This window comes from Nuphar pumila, chromosome 5 (genome assembly GCF_984573655.1).
Source record: "Nuphar pumila chromosome 5, dmNupPumi1.hap1.1, whole genome shotgun sequence".
In the NCBI taxonomy this organism is placed as follows: Eukaryota; Viridiplantae; Streptophyta; class Magnoliopsida; order Nymphaeales; family Nymphaeaceae; genus Nuphar; species Nuphar pumila.
Window position 1 is genome coordinate 38,122,892 of NC_143253.1, and position 19,053 is coordinate 38,141,944.

At 34.8% G+C, this 19,053-nt stretch overlaps 1 protein-coding gene across 6 annotated transcripts in view; it reads left to right on the plus strand.

The window, feature by feature from the left end:
• Window positions 1-19,053, plus strand: part of LOC149837388 (putative clathrin assembly protein At5g35200) — a 45,302-nt gene that overhangs the window by 23,266 nt on the left and 2,983 nt on the right. For all 6 annotated transcript variants that reach the window (XR_016431905.1, XM_090006010.1, XM_090006014.1 and 3 more), the window contains 8 exons: window positions 5,581-5,722; window positions 5,834-5,934; window positions 15,247-15,330; window positions 15,456-15,506; window positions 15,578-15,643; window positions 15,720-15,785; window positions 15,907-15,987; window positions 16,115-16,192. Coding sequence is in view for 5 of the 6 variants with exons in the window: in XM_090006010.1 (XP_089862136.1) it covers window positions 5,581-5,722; window positions 5,834-5,934; window positions 15,247-15,330; window positions 15,456-15,506; window positions 15,578-15,643; window positions 15,720-15,785; window positions 15,907-15,987; window positions 16,115-16,192 (669 nt within the window). In the remaining variant the exon portion in view is untranslated. The remainder of the gene's footprint in view (window positions 1-5,580; window positions 5,723-5,833; window positions 5,935-15,246; window positions 15,331-15,455; window positions 15,507-15,577; window positions 15,644-15,719; window positions 15,786-15,906; window positions 15,988-16,114; window positions 16,193-19,053) is intronic.

Below are 19,053 nucleotides of genomic sequence, written 5' to 3' on the forward strand. Positions count from 1 at the left end.
ACAAGGCTACGTGCACAAAAGGCATTAGATTTTCAATAGATAATATGTGCACAAAGGCACAAAATGAACACTCACAAAAGAGTACAAATGCACAAAGACATGAAAAATAAAGAACGAATTTATTGAATAAGTGAGAGAGCCTTTACAAAAAGGATAAATTTACAAGGGGGGTAACCTCATATATATACAAGTGAGAAGACCCAAGGCCCCTCAATGCCTAAAAGACACAAAAGAATAAAAAATAAAAAAGAAAAATAAAAAGAATACAAAAAGAATAAAAAACATATTAAAAAATGAATATGCGTGAAATGGTGAAAAGACTATTTTACCCCTAGTGGGTATTACAAGAAATAAATAAATAAATGTATATATATATAAAAGAGATATATATGTATATGTATCTCTCTCTCTCTCTATATATATGAATTACAATTTAAAAGAACAATCTCATGATGATGAGATTTGAAATCAGCAATCCTATAAGGATCAAAATTGTATACAATATTCTAGGTGCAGTAATTCTCCATGTGCACTTGAAAGATATTCTGATACTGAAAACTAGATGAAAATACAAACTAAGTTATCTAGAGTCTCAAAACCCCTTGAAAAATTTGTGTCTTATGACTCTTTCACCTAAGTACCAAGCCTACATTGCATTAATAAATTTCTATATAGAACCCTCGATCTATGCTCTAGTAGGAGAACACTTTGAATGGGTAGAAGCCATGAGGGTAGAGTTAAAAACTTTAGAAAGAGCCAATACGTGGACTATTCAAGACATTCTTCAAGGAAAGAAATCTATAGGTTGAGTGTATAAGGTAAAAACCAAAAGTGATGAAACTCTTGAAAGGTACAAAGTCAAGTTAGTCACTAAGGGATATTCTCAAGAATATGGTATATATTATGAAGAAACCTTTGCTCCAGTTACTAGGATGATCACAGTTAGGACCTTAGTAACCCTTGCCACTGTGAGAAGATGACATATCTATCAGATGGACGTTAAAAATGCATTTCTTAATGAGAATTTGGTTAAAGAAGTTTATATAGAAGCATTCCGTGGTGTAACTATTCTTAGAAGAACTCTTCGTTTGGATAAAGCTCTTTATAGTTTTAAACAAGCGTCAAAGGCTTGGTATGATAGGTTTAGTCAAGTTATGTTTGATATTGGATTTCAATATTGTCTGATTGACACAACTTTGTTTGTTAAGATTTCTAATACAAGTATTATTCTTCGTCTCCTCTATAAGGACGACATGATCATCATTGGAGGGGACAAACATGGAGTTGAAAATATTAAGAAACTTCTCAAGAAACATTTTGAAATGACTGATTTGGATTTTTTAAAATATTCTCTTGGAATTGAAGTTGCTTATTCTTTTAGAGGTTATATATTGACTCGATCTAAATTTACTCTATATATTATTGCCAGGTCTGGAATCTCACATGATAAGAAGGCTGACACTCTTGAGGTTGTCAATGCTAAGATGAGAATTGATGATGGAGAACCACTTGAAAATCTAATGTCGTACAGACTCTTAAGATTAATGTAATATATGTATATATATTGCAATAATATATATATATATATATATATATATATGGGAGAAGTCAAACTAGCTTTGACTTACTCTCAACGGCTAGAACTCTAGCCGTTGGGAGCTAGTCAAACTAGTTTGACTTGCTCCCAATGGCTAGAATTCTAACCGTTGGGAGCTCTCTCTCCCATTTGAGGCCTTTCCCCCTCTTTTCTCTTTCTCTTTTCTTCTCTATAAATATGGGAGGGTGTGTGCTTTTTTGTAAAGTGAGAGAGTGATGGGTAGTACTAGGGTTTTGTATTGTTTTTCGTTGAGTGCATTGTAGTGAAGCTTGAATGTAATTTTATTTTTGTATTTATTTTAATGTCTATTATTAATAAAATTATCCTTTTACATTTTTATATGTGTCTTTTAATTCTTAAGTTTTGTATAATGTTTTGAGTCTTGGAGATCATCTTGGAGTGCATTGGAATACTCACCATTTCGTGACACAAACAACTTATCAGGGCACTTTCTTATCTTTCAATTAAGAAACCTGATATAGTTCATGTAATTCACGTAACCAGCCAATTTCAACATGCTTCCACTTTTGTTCAAATGAAAGCAGTTTTGCGTATTATTAGATATATTAAGACTTCTATTTATCGAGACATTTTCTTATCTGCTTCTTTCTCATTAAATTTAACTGCTTATACTAATGCTGACTGAGGAGATAATTTTAATAACCGACACTCAACCACAAGTTTTTGTGTTTTCTTAGGTGAATTGTTGATCTTATGGTGGTGTAAGAAGCAACAAAAGGTCTCTCTCTCTTTAACTGAAGCAGAATACCGAGACACGACTACAACCACTATGTAGGTGGTCTGGCTCAAAAGATTGTTAGCTGATATGAGAGTTCAGATTAAAGGAGCATCACAAATTTATTGTAACAACAAAAGTTCTATCTACATTACCAACAACCGAACCTTTTACATGCATACAAACATATTGAGATGGATTGTCACTATGTACAAGAGGAGTATCTACGTGGCACTATCGATCTTCCCTTTGTTACCTCAGAATACCAGTTGACAGATTTCTTCACCAAACCTCACGCTACTCTTATATTTCACTTTCTCTTAAGCAAACTTTTGCTTATCCAGTCGTAAGTTTGAGGGGGAGTGTTAAATTGTATATATATATATATATTGTAACTATAGTTTTAGGTTGGTTTCTTTTTTCTTTCTTTTTTAATTTTTATTGAACTAGTCAACTCAATGTTGACTAGTCAATATAGAAGTTGGAGCAATTCTAGTGGCTCTGTTTAGAGCCGTTGGACCAGCGCCAACATCTCTATGGAGTTCCCATGATGTATATAAATAGGGGTGAACCCCTTCTCATAATGTAATGCTTCTTGCATATGTTAAACATCAATAAAATATTATTTTTATATTTTGTGAGCCTCTTTTGTATGCCCCTTTGTGGATTTTGTGAGTGAGCTCTTTTATGGCTCTTTGTGTGTCCACTTTGGTAATTTAGTGAACTTTGTTGTGGCTCTTTTGTGTGTTGGTGGACTTTGTTGGAGGCTCTTATTTCCTTTCAAAATCTTCATGGTGTAAAGCATGTCTTATTAAATACATTATAAAGAACAAATATATAAGGTTCGATCGATGAAATACCCGATAGTCATTGGTTATGGATGTTGCACCTTCCTTTGGTTGCACACCTTGCAATTGTGCATGTGTATATATGCTTATGTACGTATGGTCACTAGAATATGAGTACCGTGTGGACCGTGATTTTCATGGATTTTTTGTTCTTTAAATCTAACCATAAGGATGTGATCTACATGGGTGGTTTTATAAGGACCAACTCTTGAATCATCTGATTATGATGCATAAATAAGTTTTTTTAAGGCTTTAAAATCAACGGCTCATAATCTTTGTAAATATTAAGGCATCTAAAAATCGTATTGTTCCATCGAAAATACACGATCCAACAGTTGATTCTTAGCAAATTCACCATGCCGAACACATCTCCATGGTTGGATTTGCAAAAAAAGTGTTGGAAATACCCATCTCACACAGTAATTCTCATATTCTAGTGACTCTCTCTCTCTCTTCACACTTTCTCTTTCTTGTTCCTCTTCTGTCTTCTCCTTCTTCTTTCTCCCTTTGTTGCTAGCCCGCCATCTGCAAGAGAGGTTGTTGGGGGTTGGAAGGGGAGGTCAGAGGTATTGCTGGGTCAGGCCAGGCGGGTGCCATTTTGGTCCGGCATCTTTGACCTTGTTCAAAGTGAAAAAAGGAAAAGGGTAAATGGGTCTTTTTGGTTGCATTTGCATTAGGCTGGACCTTACTGGAACCAACTTGTACCCATGTCGAGCCATGTTGACATGGGTATGGCTGCTCCTCCCATATACACATATTTCATAGTTATACCTATCCTTTTAAGTTTTCTACATTTTTTAAGCTAATGTGTTTGGAAGAGCTCCTCTAGCATTTGTTTCATTCTTTTTGTTTTGGTTGAGAATTAAATTGGAAGACTTCATCCACATAAATTTACCAAGCTCTCACCTTTTTGAAAAATTTCTTGTTATTTTCAAGGATAAACTAGGCCTTCTTTTGGTGGGAAAACTAAAAGTCATTAATGGGTGAAATGATGCATGGTGGTCCTATGTCTAAAATACCAAAAGCATTTTAAGAAAAACAATCCTTAAAAGTAATAATAATTCTCCAAAAATGCTACATCTTAGGGGTAGTTAGGTAATTTAAGCTAGACAGCTGCTCCTAACATTAGAAGATTTCAAACTTACATATTAATTCACACACTAATTCATATTTTAAAATGTCACTCATGTTCACTTACACTGGCTTAAAATACACAGATCAAATGAAGCTAGTGTGGGATCATTGTGGCAAAATATATCCGACATGCATCTGCCTCGAAAGAAAAGAACATAAGGAAAGAAAAAGTTTGGTTCTTGTAGACACTCTCATTAATAATTCGTATCTATGCCATATATCAACAAATCATGGTTTCAAGGGTTATCCATCACAAAAAGACCTTTCGTCATGGTAGTAACACTGGTGTTTTTGTTATGATGGGATTGTGTAGGTGGTGGTGGTGGTGATATTCACCAGCTAATCATTAAAGGAAAGAGGGTAACATAAAATGAAACAAAAAAGGTTAAAGAAAAATGAGGAAAAACTTCCCAATACAAAAAAATGGTTTTCTTTTACAAGTTTCGTTGATTATTCTAAGAAAAGGTTTCTTCTATTAGTTTACAAAACATGTCTGGAATCTAGATCTAACATTTTGTTAGAAACATCCATGCGAAGTTGAAGCACCTAGGCTATCTCAATGGAGTCATATGGGTTAAGTCTGTCTGTTTGTTCAAGTATATGCATTCTCAAATATATTTCCACCAATCAGTATACTTTGTGCTACCCCTTTAAATACACAACTAAACAAAAAGCTAAGATAATTCCTGCTCGTCTTTGTGATACATCTAGGGGGTTGTGTTTGACACGTGTCTGACCTTGTGTTGGTGATCATATAAATCAATCATATTAAGAATCTGTAACTTTGATGGTGGTTCAAAGAAAATTTCACAATGTACTGTAAACGCTTTAAAGAAATGCCTGACTATTATATAATGTATCAAACTAAAGAAAGCTTCATTCAACAACTGTTTGTGTCCATTCTGTTCTTATAGTTTGACATGTCATTGATGTTACTTATAGTGAATAAGGAAATTTTGTTTGTAAAAAATGCTTCTGTTCAACTTATCCAGTGCAGTTTGAAGTGCCATCTATCAAGCCTTGTAGTGCATGCAAATGTTGCACCTAGGCTGTTTGTTTTCTACTATCACAATGATTATTTTTGCCTCAAATGTAATTGTTTGTTACATTTTCTGATAGACTAATCAAATTTCCAAGTTTGTTATCTTTCTATTCCATACTGAACTTTTTTCCCCTTATTTAACTGCTTATCTTTCCCTTCAAGTTATTTGCATTCATTTGAAAGAAAAATATGAAGTTCTGTGTTTTTGACATGCCCATTTTAGGTTGCACTGAAAACTTTGATCGTCATCCACCGTGCAATAAGAGAGGTTGATCCCACGTTTCGTGAAGAACTCATCAACTATAGTAGGAGCAGGGCTCATATTCTAAACTTGTCTCATTTTAAAGATGACTCAAGCCCGAGTGGTAATTCTTTTTCAATTTTCACTCGTTTTTGCAGTCTCTCATCTTGTGGAAGTGAATTTTTTATAATCTTATTTGTTTATTTTGACTTGTTGTGTGCTTGTTGGTATCTAGCATGGGACTATTCTTCATGGGTTCGTACCTATGCTCTGTATCTAGAAGAACGATTGGAATGCCTCTGCATATTGAAGTATGATATTGAGACAGAACGATCGGTGAGCTGTTTGTATTTTGTTTCTTCCACATATTCATGCTTTTATCAGTTTGTCTTCTTTGCCTATGTTTATAATGTAAATTGGTTGTTCTTGGGCAATATTTATTAGCTGGGGCAGTGCAGCTCTATATCATGGTGTTGTACCTACTAATTTTCTGCTTTGTTTTTTAAATGTATTGTTATATATCAGGCATTAAAGATACAGAAAAGACACATAATCAAAAGTAAGAATCAGTTTTTGCGTGAATGGATTGCTAAATACTATTATCACCAAATCCCTTGATTGAGTTATGATATGAAATGCAAGAGAAGAAATTCCTTTTGATTGAGATGAAATGCAATAGAAGAAATTCCTTTTTTGATCTACTAAAGTCAAAACTTAGCAATATCTGAGAAATAATAAAAGGAAATATCTCAAGAATATTGAAAATTTTAAAAGTTGATCTTTAAACTTACTTTCCTTCATTAAGGTTCCAAATCAATTCGCTATGCTAGATGCCACCTAGGCAGCAGGCGTTTGAAAGCCTAGTGGATGTCTAATTGTCAATGAAGGACCCAGATATGTACTTTTCTATCTAAAAATAATAAAGTATACAATATACTCAAATGAAGAAAGGGAAGAAGAAGCAGAAGAAGAGAAATGGCATGAAGGTACATCAGAGAGTTGATAGCAGTCAGGTGCTCTGGCTCTACCATGCCTAAAAGATAAACATCAATATTTTTTGATGGGCTGTAAACATCAATGCTGTAAATAAATGCCAAAATAGTGCTTCAAATTTTTATGGTTACATTGTTGAGAGCATTGGTAAACATCATTGTTGTAAACAACATATCTATAAAAAATTGAAGCACAATTTTAACATATATAACACATTAAGTTTATAATTCATGTTAATGCAAAGTCAAAGTGATACTTGCATAACATCTAACATAAAAATGTATCAAGTTCCTAGTTTGTCTAAATATACAAGAGGTGGTATGCTTCCAATATTTTCTTCAGTAGATATCTAAGATGTCACAAGACTTCATGTCTTATGCTTGAACCTTCTCCAACTTCATGTTTACAATGTGCATTTTCTAGTGACAATAGTTGATATTCCTCACTTGTTAAAATATATATATATATATATATATATATATATATATATATATATATATATATATATATTTTAACAAGTGAGGATTCATGTGGAAGACCCATAATGATTTTCTTTGTTGGTTCATATCGCCGACCCCAATTGTTTTGGGATGAAGGCGTAGTAGTTGTTGTTTGTTGTTGATACCCGACCAAGGGTATTTCTGTAATTCTGCCCAATAGGGGCATTTCAGTCTTTTTTTCATGCTTTCTCTTTTTCTTTTTTTCTTTTCTTTTTCCTTTTTTAATTTTATTGTACATGCATTAAATGCATGTTGCATTGGGGGTCCCAACCAAGAGTCGTTGGACCCCCAACGGTCACAAATGTGATCGTTGGGGGCCCAACTGTTAAAATATGTATATATAAATATATATATATATACATATACTTATATATATATATATAAGTATATATATACATATATTTATAATTCAAATACCCGAAAGGGGTATTTGTGTAATTCCCATGTATTTTTTTACTTTTTCTTTTTTCTTTTCTTTTACTTTTCCTTTTTTCTTTTTATTGTAAGAGGACCACTAGGGGCCCCACCTTCTAGTCGTTGGGGCCCCAATGGTCATAAATATGATTGTTGGGGCTCCCAACGACTAGAAGGGAACCCCTATATGGTCCCTTCCTCTACCTTTTCTCCTCTATAAAAAGAGGGCACTTCTTCTTGCATTATAATGGGTTTTTCACCCTTTTCTTTCTTTCTTCAATAATATTCAACTTATGACTTTTAGTCATTTTTCCCTTTAGTGGGTTTTGTATACACTTTTAGTGTTTGTGTTCTTAGCTCTTGGCATCACTCTTCTAAAAGAGTGGTTTGCTTTATTGGTGCTTGGTATCAAAGCAAGGTTGGTGATCAGGCTTCTCTTCTTTTTGGTGTCTTGGGATGTGTACCTCTCAAGCTTTTGAAGAAAGGAAGGCTATTCGGTACCTATGGAGCACGAATCTAAAGTAGAGCTCCCTTTTAAGCTCAATGGATCCAATTACCTTATCTGGGCCTCCGCTATGGAAAATCATCTAAGTGGTAAGAAACTTTGTGGTTTTGTTATGAGAACTACTCCCGAACCCTCTCTTGTTCTCACTAAGATTGAAAGTGGGATTAAAAAAGCTTTAGATGGCGATGAGCGCATCAAAGCTATCAATGACCATCAATCCAAAGTTGAGAATTGGGAAAGTAACCATGCCAAAATCTTGGCATGGTTTATGAACAATGTTGACCTAAAAAATTGTGCCAACATTGCTAAGTTTAGAAGAGCCAATGAGGCATCGTTCTTTCTTAAGAGTATGTATACCCAAAAGGATCTAGCTAGACAATGTTTTTGTCAAGAAAAAATTCGTTCTACTAGACAAGCGGATATGAGTGTCCGTGATTACTTTAGTTCTTTAACTCCTCTTTGGGATGAGCTTGTTCTTCTTGAGCCCAAATGGGTGGCTCCATAAGATATTGAGTTAAGAAGAGAACAAATTGAAAAGGAGCATGTCTTCCAATTCCTCCATGGTCTTCGGCCGGAATTTGAACAAGTTAGGGCATCCCTTCTCCATAGAAGTAAAGCCTTACTCATTGAAGACGCTCTTGGCGAAGTATGCCAAGAAGAAACTCGTCTTGGCATAAGTATTAAGAGATGAAATTTTGGTCGTTACTAGGCCCGGATCAAATGTAAAAGCATATAGACCTCCCCACTTTAACAAAAATAATGGATATAGAAAGGGAGTGATTTGTCACTATTGTAATGAACCGGGACATATCAAGCCGGTTTGCCCAAAGCTTAAAGGAAAAGTGGCCGTGGTTGGAGAAAATTCTCCAAAAAAAGGAAGAAGAAAGTGTCAAAGAAAGAGATATAAAAAAAACTCTTAACCATATCTCCGAAGTTCTCCAACATCTTCTCAAGACTTCATCTTCAACATCAGGAGCCGCCATGGCCTATTCTTCATCACCTTCATGTATGTGGATACTAGACTCCGGTGCTTCTTTTCATATGACATCTCATAAAAACTCTCTTTCTAATGTTTTTTCCGAATCCATATCTTCTTATGTTTCAACGGCTGATCGGACATCTTTAAAAATTGAAAGTATTGGAACACTTGATTTTAAAACTTATCAAAACTTTTTTGTTCCTAAAGTAAGAGTCGTTCCAAAAATTAATCTAAATCTTTTTTCCGTTTCCCAAATCACCGATCATGAATGCCAAGTCTATTTCACACCTAAAGATTGCACCGTGCAGGATGTCCAGTCAGGGAGGCTGATTGGGCAAGGCCATAGAAGGGGTGATCTTTATTTTATAGACTTTTTGACTCTTCCATCGAAGTCATTTTGTAATCTTATAAAGGATAAAAGTATTGGAGTTTGGCATGAGAGATTTGGTTATCCAAATTTTGTAAAGATGTCTCTTTTTTCTTTTTTGAATAATACTTGTAAAGTCAAACACATGACTTGTAAAGATTGCATTTTTGGGAAATCTAAAGCTATTCCATTTCCTCAAAGAAATTATGTCACCACTCGGCCTTTTGAACTTGTTCATTCCAATGTATGAGGACCTTCTCTTATTTTATCCAAAGGAGGCTTTTCATTCTATGTGGTCTTTATTGATGATTTCACTCGATTTACTTCTTAAGTCGCAAATTCGAAGTTTTCTCCTTTTTTAAAGAATTTCATGCAATGGTTAAAAACCAATTTTTAGGAAACCTATCCATTCTTAGATCTGATTCGGGAGGTGAATATATGTCTAATGAATTTCAAATCTACTTGAAAGAAAATGGTATTTGTCATCAACGTTCTTGTTCAAACACTTCGCAACAAAATGGTCTTGCGGAAAGAAAGCATATACACATAATAGAAACGACAAAAACTTTATTAATTTCAAAGAACATTCCAAAATCCTTTTGGGCCGAAGCGGTTCTAACCTCAACATATCTTATCAATAGAACCCCTTCCTCTTCTTTGAAAAATCTTTCTCCATTTGAAAAACTTTACAATATGTCTCCCGATTATAAAAGACTAAGAATTTTCGGGTGTAAATGCTTTGTTCTAACTCACAAAAATGATAAACTTTCTTCAAGGGCAATTGAATGTATTTTCTTATGATATGACGAAAAACAAAAAGGCTATCGATGTTTTGACTTATTCAAAAACAAACTTTATATCTCAAAAGATGTCACGTTCTTAGAAGAAGAAAATTGTTTTTCGCATAAACTAAATGAAAATATTGATTACTCCTTTTTATTTGACTTGTTACCTCAAGAAAAGGTTATAGATGATCATGTTGAATCTAGTGAAACTCTCGTAGAGGATCATTTTGAACCTCCAAATGATGGGCAACATGACCAACATGAAAATTTAGAAGAAAATATACCAAGTCAAACACAAGTTTACTCTAGAATGAATGAAAGTAATCCTCCTTGTGCCCTTGAAAAATTCTCTCAAAACGAGTCAATTGAAGAATCCTCTCAAAGAAGATCAAATCGTATTTCTAAAATACCAAATAGATTTGTATCTTATGATTCTTTTTCTTCAAATTTTCGAGCATGTTTGCTAGCCCTTCACTCATTCCATGAATCATCTCATTATAATGATGCTAAACAATATGCTCATTGGAATGAAGCAATGAAACTTGAACTTAAACCACTTAAAAAAGGCATAAACTTGAGAAATTATTGATCCTCCTAATGGCAAGAAACCCATTGGAATTTGCAAATTTATTTGTTTTTAACCTTTAAATGCGAGTGAAATTTGAGTTAAAATCAGGTTAAAATCAAGCAAAATTCGGGAGCAAAATAGATCTAAGGCCATAATGAGATCCGTTTCAAAACGTAGATCTCGTAGGAGATCTGTTTTATCGAATTCAAATATCGGTTTGTTCAAAAAATGCATTTTTCTAAATTGACCGACCTCTATTTTTGGGTCTTTTTCGATTTGGATCAAACTCGACCCGCTTTGTTGGACCGATGTTAATATGGATCTGGATCCCATCAAGGATCCATATTGACTAGTACCCAATCTGGGTTGAGATCTAATTCGAATTGGATATGAGTTCGAATCATGGGTCCAACCCGAACCCATAATCTATCCACTCTTTTTTAAAACTAAAATGAATTTAAACTTTAAAAACAAATATATGACTAGTACCTCGGGTAGAACTCTATGTAATGAAGTGCCGAATAAGAGGAGCGATATCTCCAAGGGCAAACAAGAGAGCACCCAATACGCAAATAGCCACTAATGGTCAAGATTACAACAAAACCACAAAAGTGGCAAAAACACTCAAAAGAAGAGGAAAAAATATATTCCACTCAAGAAGGCTTCAAGGAAGCATACATTACAATGGGGGAAACCCCTTTATTTATAGGCACAAGGAGAGGATCCTTGGAAGGGCTCCTAAGGGACGTTGGAGGCTCCAACGTCCCTTAAGGGGTCTATTCCAAGGTAAAAAGAAAAAAGAAAAGGAAAAGGGAAAAAGGGAAAAAGGAAAAAGGGAAAAAGGGAAAAAGGGAAAAAGGGAAAAAGGAAAATGTATAAATATACATGTGGCGTGAAATAGTAAAATGACTATTTTACCCCTAGTGGGTATTACAAAGGGAATACATGAATACATATATTTATATATGTAGATAGACACATAGACATATATACGTAAAGTATATATGTGTATGTGTCATAATCTATATATATAAATATATATATAGCATATTTTAACACTCTACCCCACTTAATGTTTCTAGAAGGGGGCGCCCCCCTTAGTGTAGAATATTCTACAGGATATAGTTTAAACAAAAAAAATGATAATAATAATAAAGCTAGAGTTTGGTTAAAGGTATTATTCTACTTGGATAGAACTCTACCCCTAATCCTCTAGAAGGGGGCGTCACCCCCTCTAGAGACCCTCTCAAATTATAAAAAGGTAAGAGAGTCTCTCTCTCTAGAAACTGTCCCCTAGAGAGAGTGAGAAAGAGAGAGAGAGGAAAGTGAGAAAAAAAACAGAGAAAGAAGAGTGAAAAAGACGTGAGTTGAGGGAGAGAAAAGAAAAGAGAGAAAGAGAAGAAGAAAAAAACATATCCTCGTTCTTTGTCTAGATTTATTTTTACTAATCTTCAAATCAAGGTACGAGTTTCTCTCTTTTTTCGATAAAATAAGGGTTTAACATGTCTTAAATCACATGGGTTTAAGGGCAAATCATGTTTGAAAATTTCTGCATGCATATTTCATGTATTTTTGGTATTTTTGATGCTTAAATCCATGATTTCGCGTCCATGAACATGTCTGAAAATTTCTACATGCATATTTCATGTATTTTTAATGTTCTTGATGCTTAAATCCATGAATTCGCATCTATGAATATGTCTGAAATTTTTTTCATGCATATTCCATGTATTTTTAATGTTCTTGATGTTTAAATCCATGATTTCGCATCCATGAACATGTTTAAAAATTTCTGCATGGATTTTCCATGTATTTTTGATGTTCTTAATGCTTAAATCTATAATTTCACATCCACGAATATGTCTATAAATTTCTGCATGCCTATTCCATATATTTTTTGATGTTCTCGATGTTTAAATCCATGATTTCGCATCCATGAACATGTCTGAAAATTTTGCATGTATATTCCATGTATTTTTGACGTTCTTGATGCTTAAATCCGTGTTTTTGCATCTCTAATTATGTCTGCTAATTTCCAGCATGTATGTGGTTTATAGTCACAATATTTGGATATTTAAAAGCATATTTTTTCTGCATCTATAACCCTGCCTGCGTTTTTGGGCTGATTATGTGGTTCACATATGTGTTGTGACAGCAACATGCTGCCAACATGTTGCTGATCATACAGGTGATGTGTTATTGCACACGCTTATACTGTTCACACTCGTAATATGACAGCATACATGTTGCTGTTCATATGGGTGTAATAACAGCAACATGCTGCCAGCATGTTGCTGGTCGTGTACAAATGCTGTTTATGTATGTAACAGCAGACACATGTGGCTGTTCGCATATATGTCATGACAGCAAACATGTTTTCAGCATGTTGCAGTCCACGCGTGTATAATGACAGCAACATGCTACCAGCATATTGCTGGTCATGTACTAGCTCTGTCACGCTTTTACCCACTTGATTGGAGTTGGTCACGCATGTACTAGTGCTGCCAGCTTGTTGCTGGTCATGTAGTCCATATATATACATATATATATATTGGCTGATATATATATATATATATATATATATATATATATATATATATATATATATATACTTATATATGCGTATACCTATATATAGTGCTGTAGTTAATACATGTAGAAATCTTTTTGATGTATGATTCTTTATCCAATGAAGTGGTTATGCATGTTATGTCTGACTTTCCGTTTTAGTTGAGTCATGCATAAATTCAGTCACGTGAATTATTATGTTGCAAATCTAATTTCTATTGAAAACTGTAGAATCTGATCGGTTTTGTATATTCATCTAAATCTGAGATGAATAGATGCTGAAACTGGTTGATTCTAAAAGTTGGGTTTTTTGCTAATGTGATGAATTCGTAAGATTGCATTCATTCATTTGCCCAAAAATATGCAGTGATGATTGTGCATTGTGAACATAAATTTTTATATTTGTGTGAGGTTTATGTTCCCTAAAGTTTTGCAATGACATGAATTTTATTATGAGATTGATTAGTGGTTGTGTGTAAACCACTGATGCGCCAATGTAAGTCGGGAGCATGTGTTGCTCATGTGTTATTGAAACTGTTTATGCATTGCAAAATGATTTATGAAAATATTGGTTTTTTCGAAATTAATTACAGTGTTGAATTGTTAGGGCAAGGGTCCAAATTTGTTATTGCATACTGATTTGCAACTAGTCAGAGAAATGGTTTCTGGCTGACTAGGTAGACTGCGACAAATTGCGCCTAGTAAACTACCTAGTTACAGTGTTGAACTACATGGTTAACAAGTTCAAATTACGTAGCATAGCTTTTGTCACCACTGTTAGTAACCAAGCAATTCTACAAGTAAACAATGCATGTAATAGTTTGTATTTTGAGGATACAAGGCATGTTTTCAAATTTGTAATGTCTGCAAACCAAATACCTGTACATTGGTAATCTCTCTCTCTCTCTCTCTCTCTACATGATCACAAGTTCTTTACTTGGGAAAATTTAGGAATGTGATTGTTTTCATTTTTGAGAAAATCTGATTAATTTCTAGAAATAAAAGTAAAACTGAAAAATTTATATGTTTTTTAAAAGCTGAATTTCTCAAAAAAAAAAACTGTGATAACATTATATTAAATTCATGTTGCTATTATTTTATGTATCATAATATTTTTGTGTTTTTTATTTTTCAATGAGAAGCCTTCAGCACTGCAATAAATTGAAAAATCGGTTTAACTTGTGTATTTAGAATATGTATATTTCCCTGCCTTTGAGAACGTCACATCATACTTGTATTTGTGATATAAATTTCACAAATTTGTGTCATTCATAACATGGATTTCCAGCAGAATCTTTTGCTTTTATGAACTTGGTTGAGTTAACCTAGCCTCATTTGCATTCTTTTTAAGTCAAACGGGGCTAACTTTGAATGGGGATTTCCCGTCTTGATTTTGTGAAATATGCAGACCGTGTTACATATGTTTCTGCTACTTGCCATCCGGATATCCTGATCTAGATATTGCTATCATTCTCATTAAAAACAAGTACTTGCACACACATGGTCAGAATACTGGGATTCCATCGTCCAAGAAGACTTTCAAAGACATGGTCATATTGGTTAGAAAAGTCACCTAATTGCCTATGTTTAGTTTGGCAAAGCTGGGTCTTTAGGTGGTTCCTTAATAAGCAAAGTCTTGGTTTTACAATTCTTGCTTGAATATAGTACTAGAGGAATTTCTGATTTTAGAAAGGATGGGGTAAAGCTGAAATAACTTGTTTAGGACAATGCAAAGTTGAAACATTATCCTCCAATGCCATAACTTAGTCCAAAATGATCTGAGGGAACCCATCGAAATGAGTTGTGCAGCTGTAGCAAGTAAGCTGTTTATTTGACCATTGTGTACTTCCTATGAGTTAAAGCTTTGATTTGCGTCTGATTCACATTTTCTTAAGTATTTGGCACTAAAGTACCTTGTTAGTATGTTGGCAACATTAACAGAATTCTCGGCAAAAAATGATGCTTGCAGAGGACTAGAGAATTGGGGACTATTCACTTGCTTGAGCAACTGCCAGCGCTGCAGCAGCTTCTTTTCCGCCTTGTAGCTTGTCAGGTAATTTTCTGTGGCTGTCTTGGTGTTCTCTGTTAGTAGCATGTGCACTAGTTGATGAATTGCCAAGTTCTTCATAGAGATTAAATCAGGTTTACTTAAATAGAGCTAAAATTTTGCTTTTGCAGCCAGAGGGTGCCTCTTCATATAATCATGTTATCCAGTATGCACTTGCCTTGGTTAGTAAGACATGCTGCTGTGAGAATTATACAATATTTCGTCTTTGTTTCTTCTGACCTTATTTGTGCAGGTCGCAGGTGAAAGTATTAAGCTTTATAATGCTATCAACGATGGGACTCTCAATTTGGTTGATCAGGTGCCTTCTGCGTTTAAAAATTTTCCAGTTAAAAAGCATTTTTGTGGTGAATAATGGTTGCCTGCTATGGTGGTAGTTCTTTGAAATGCAGCGTCATGATGCTGTTCGGGCACTTGAAATCTATCAGAAGGCAGGGAATCAGGTATGTGTATATTTATTCCTCTTGTAAAAATAGGTAATTACCAGATCTATCATGACTCTTTCTTTCATTCTTTATTTGCTTCGTCTACATATGCACAACATTTTTATTCTATCTGGTTCAGGCAGAAGGGTTGTCTGAGTTTTATGAAGTTTGCAAGGGACTAGATCTAGGACGTGGGCAGAAGTTTCCAAAAATTGAACAGGTTTGAAGTTAATCAACTTTAACCATGTAGTAGGCTTGTTTCTCGTGCTCTTTGTGCTGATGTTTTCTGATTATCATTCTAATCTTTGTGTTTTTCTCCTGATGCTTTGATTATTCTATTTTTATAGCCGCCTTCATCATTTATCACAGCCATGGAAGAGTATGTTAAGGAAGCACCACTATCATTAGTAGTTCATAAAGACATGGTATGGATATTTTCTTTGCTTTTTGATAGAATATCCTTGGAAACTTGTTTTGGATAGCTTTTGTTAGTCATACTGCTACTTAGACAAGTGACAATTTGGATCACCCTTTCTGCAGAGGTGGCTTTCTGTTTAGTTATTTTCATAGAGAATGTGTCCCTCTGGTTAGTTGATCAATTACAAGCATTTGAAAAATCAAAGATACACAGGAATATCCTATTGACCCTCATAGTATGTCTTACTATCGCAAAGAAAGATAATACAACAAATAAACATACATAACCTAAAGAAAGAGTTCAGATGGTATGTGAACAATGGGATATGATTGGAAGTTTGGAAGTAAAGCATCTGTCACATGGGTACGGGTATGGAGGGTACGACACAACAATTCCAAAAAATGTGGGTACGGGAACATGGCGATATATATATATATATATATATATATATATACACACAAAAAAAAAAAAAAATAAATTCAAAAAATCAAAATCCATTTTTCCAACAAGACAACAGCATAAATTAATTTAACATTTAGTCTGAATAACTAATAACTAATAATCTATATTATGTCTGAAAATAGATAATCTATATTCAGTCTGAATATCTAATAATATATCTAATAGTTTACTATTCTTAGTAATTCTGAAAATGCCTAAGTAATCTATATTCAGTCTGAAAATATCCAAATATATATGCTATAGTGAACATAAACTGATAATATAAATTGAATACAAACTGAAAATATATACTAGATACAAAATGAAAATATAAACTGAATATATGTAAATTCTAAACTGAAAATATAAACTAAATGTATGAAAATTAAACTGAAAAACACCCTAGAAAAAAACTGAAAAAACCCCTATAGCAGTAGCCGAGAGATGCTCCTACCTCTTCGCTGTCCGCCGGAGGTTGCTTGAGTGTTGCGAGCTGAGCTCCTTCAGTCGCTGGAGTGTCAATAGAGCGAGAGAGAGAGAGAGATGAAGAATCAAGAGAGAGACAAAGAGGGAATCGAGAGAGGGAGAGAGATGAGAGAGGCAAAATAGAGAGAGAGAGGTCGAGAGCAAAGGAAGCGAGAGGCAAATCGAGAGCGAGAGCAGGGAGAGAGAGGGTCTAGGGCATCGGGAGAGTAGAGAGTAGAGAGAGAGAGAGAGAGAGAGAGAGAGAGAGAGAGAGAGAGAGAGAGAGAGAGAGAGAGAGAGAGAGAGAGAGGGTTATCAGGTGGGGCGGGACAAAAATGCCCCTGGCCCTTTGACCTTGGTCAAACCAAGGTTTTAACGCAGACCTGACCCAGCACAGTGTGGGACACGACATGCAGCGTACCCTCCCCTGTGTCGACATGGGTACGACGACCTCCCAAACGTGTCTATGTGACATAGTAAAACATGGTAAAAGGATTTGCCTCCTTTACACGCAGGACTTTTTGATATGGAGGATGCTGATGGGAGGTGAAACCTGTGTGAGAAACAGTAAATTGATGTCTAATTTCAGTTTTTTTGCATCCTGGGTTCATTGTTACTACCTTTTTTACAAAGTTCAGCATGGTAGATTTGAAGTATAATGACAGGCTTGAGTCAGGGCTCTTGTTGGGCCTTTAAGACATGCTTGGCCCTTGTTTGAATATCCTACTTGACTGGGATTCAACTTGACTTTGTCCTTATTTAAATATTTGATCATATCATACTGTACTTGCGGGAACACAGACTTGACTGAATTAGTACAAGCACACACCAAATTGAAAGTGTAATAAATAAGCAGATTTTGGCATTGCACAGGTGTATTTGAGTTCATAACTTCATGTGTTCTGGGGTTATCTCCTCGGCAATATTTCATCCTTATAGTCTCCTATATTAGATTTTGATATTTCTGCAGCCTGGCATAATTTTTCCAAATGTGACCTCTGGTATAATTTGTGTGCTGTTATTATTGATAAGCAGAATTTGCTAAGTCACACTCGTATTTATTGGCTACTTTTTGCTGATAGTTAAGCTCACAGTCATGGACTGTAAGGTAGGGTATTGTGTCTGCAGCATGCGAGCCATGGCAATCAATGTAGGCAGCATGTAGTTGAGCTGTCATATAGAGAATTATTGTGCTAGCCTCACAAACAAATGGTGTTGCACATGAGGATTATGCATCCACGGATATGCCCTTGGGGTTCTTCAGTTATCAAAAGAGAGGTTCCTACTGTAATAAAATAGGTACAAGAATACCAAGAATACAAACCCACAAAGGCAGTAATAAAAAAGTATTAATTTTATTAGTGATAATAATTCCCACAAAATGCATAACAAAACAAAGTGGGAAGTGCCCCATTTATATAAGAGAGAGAGCTGCTTACCACTTTTCTAGCTAACCACCAGCTAACCGGGTTTCTGAAGGTTTTTTTTCATGTTTCCTTAAATCTCAATGTAAATATGTGTTCGACATGGTCAACTTACTAGCGAACGACACTTGGATCATGTTTTTTGATTAAAAGCATGATTTTTTAAGTGTTTAATATTTATGAAAATCTTAGACCGCCATTTTAAAACCTTATAAAAACCTACCTGATAAGTGTATCAGAATCAGATGATCCAAGAGTCATTTCCTATAAAATCAATCATGTAGAACATGTCTCTACAATCAGATTTAAGGAAAACACTATGTAACACAGACTCTTCTAACAGAGAGCACTGCACCTGCATCTCACCCGCACCCAGGCGGGTGCGACACTTGGACACAACTTCCTTTGTGTTAGGTGAAGTCAGCCACATTGAGGTCCATTTCTATCCAAAAGTAGATTCAACCCTAATCAAGTCTCTCTCTCTCTCTCTCTATATATATATATATATACACACACATACGTAGTGTTAACTTAAAAC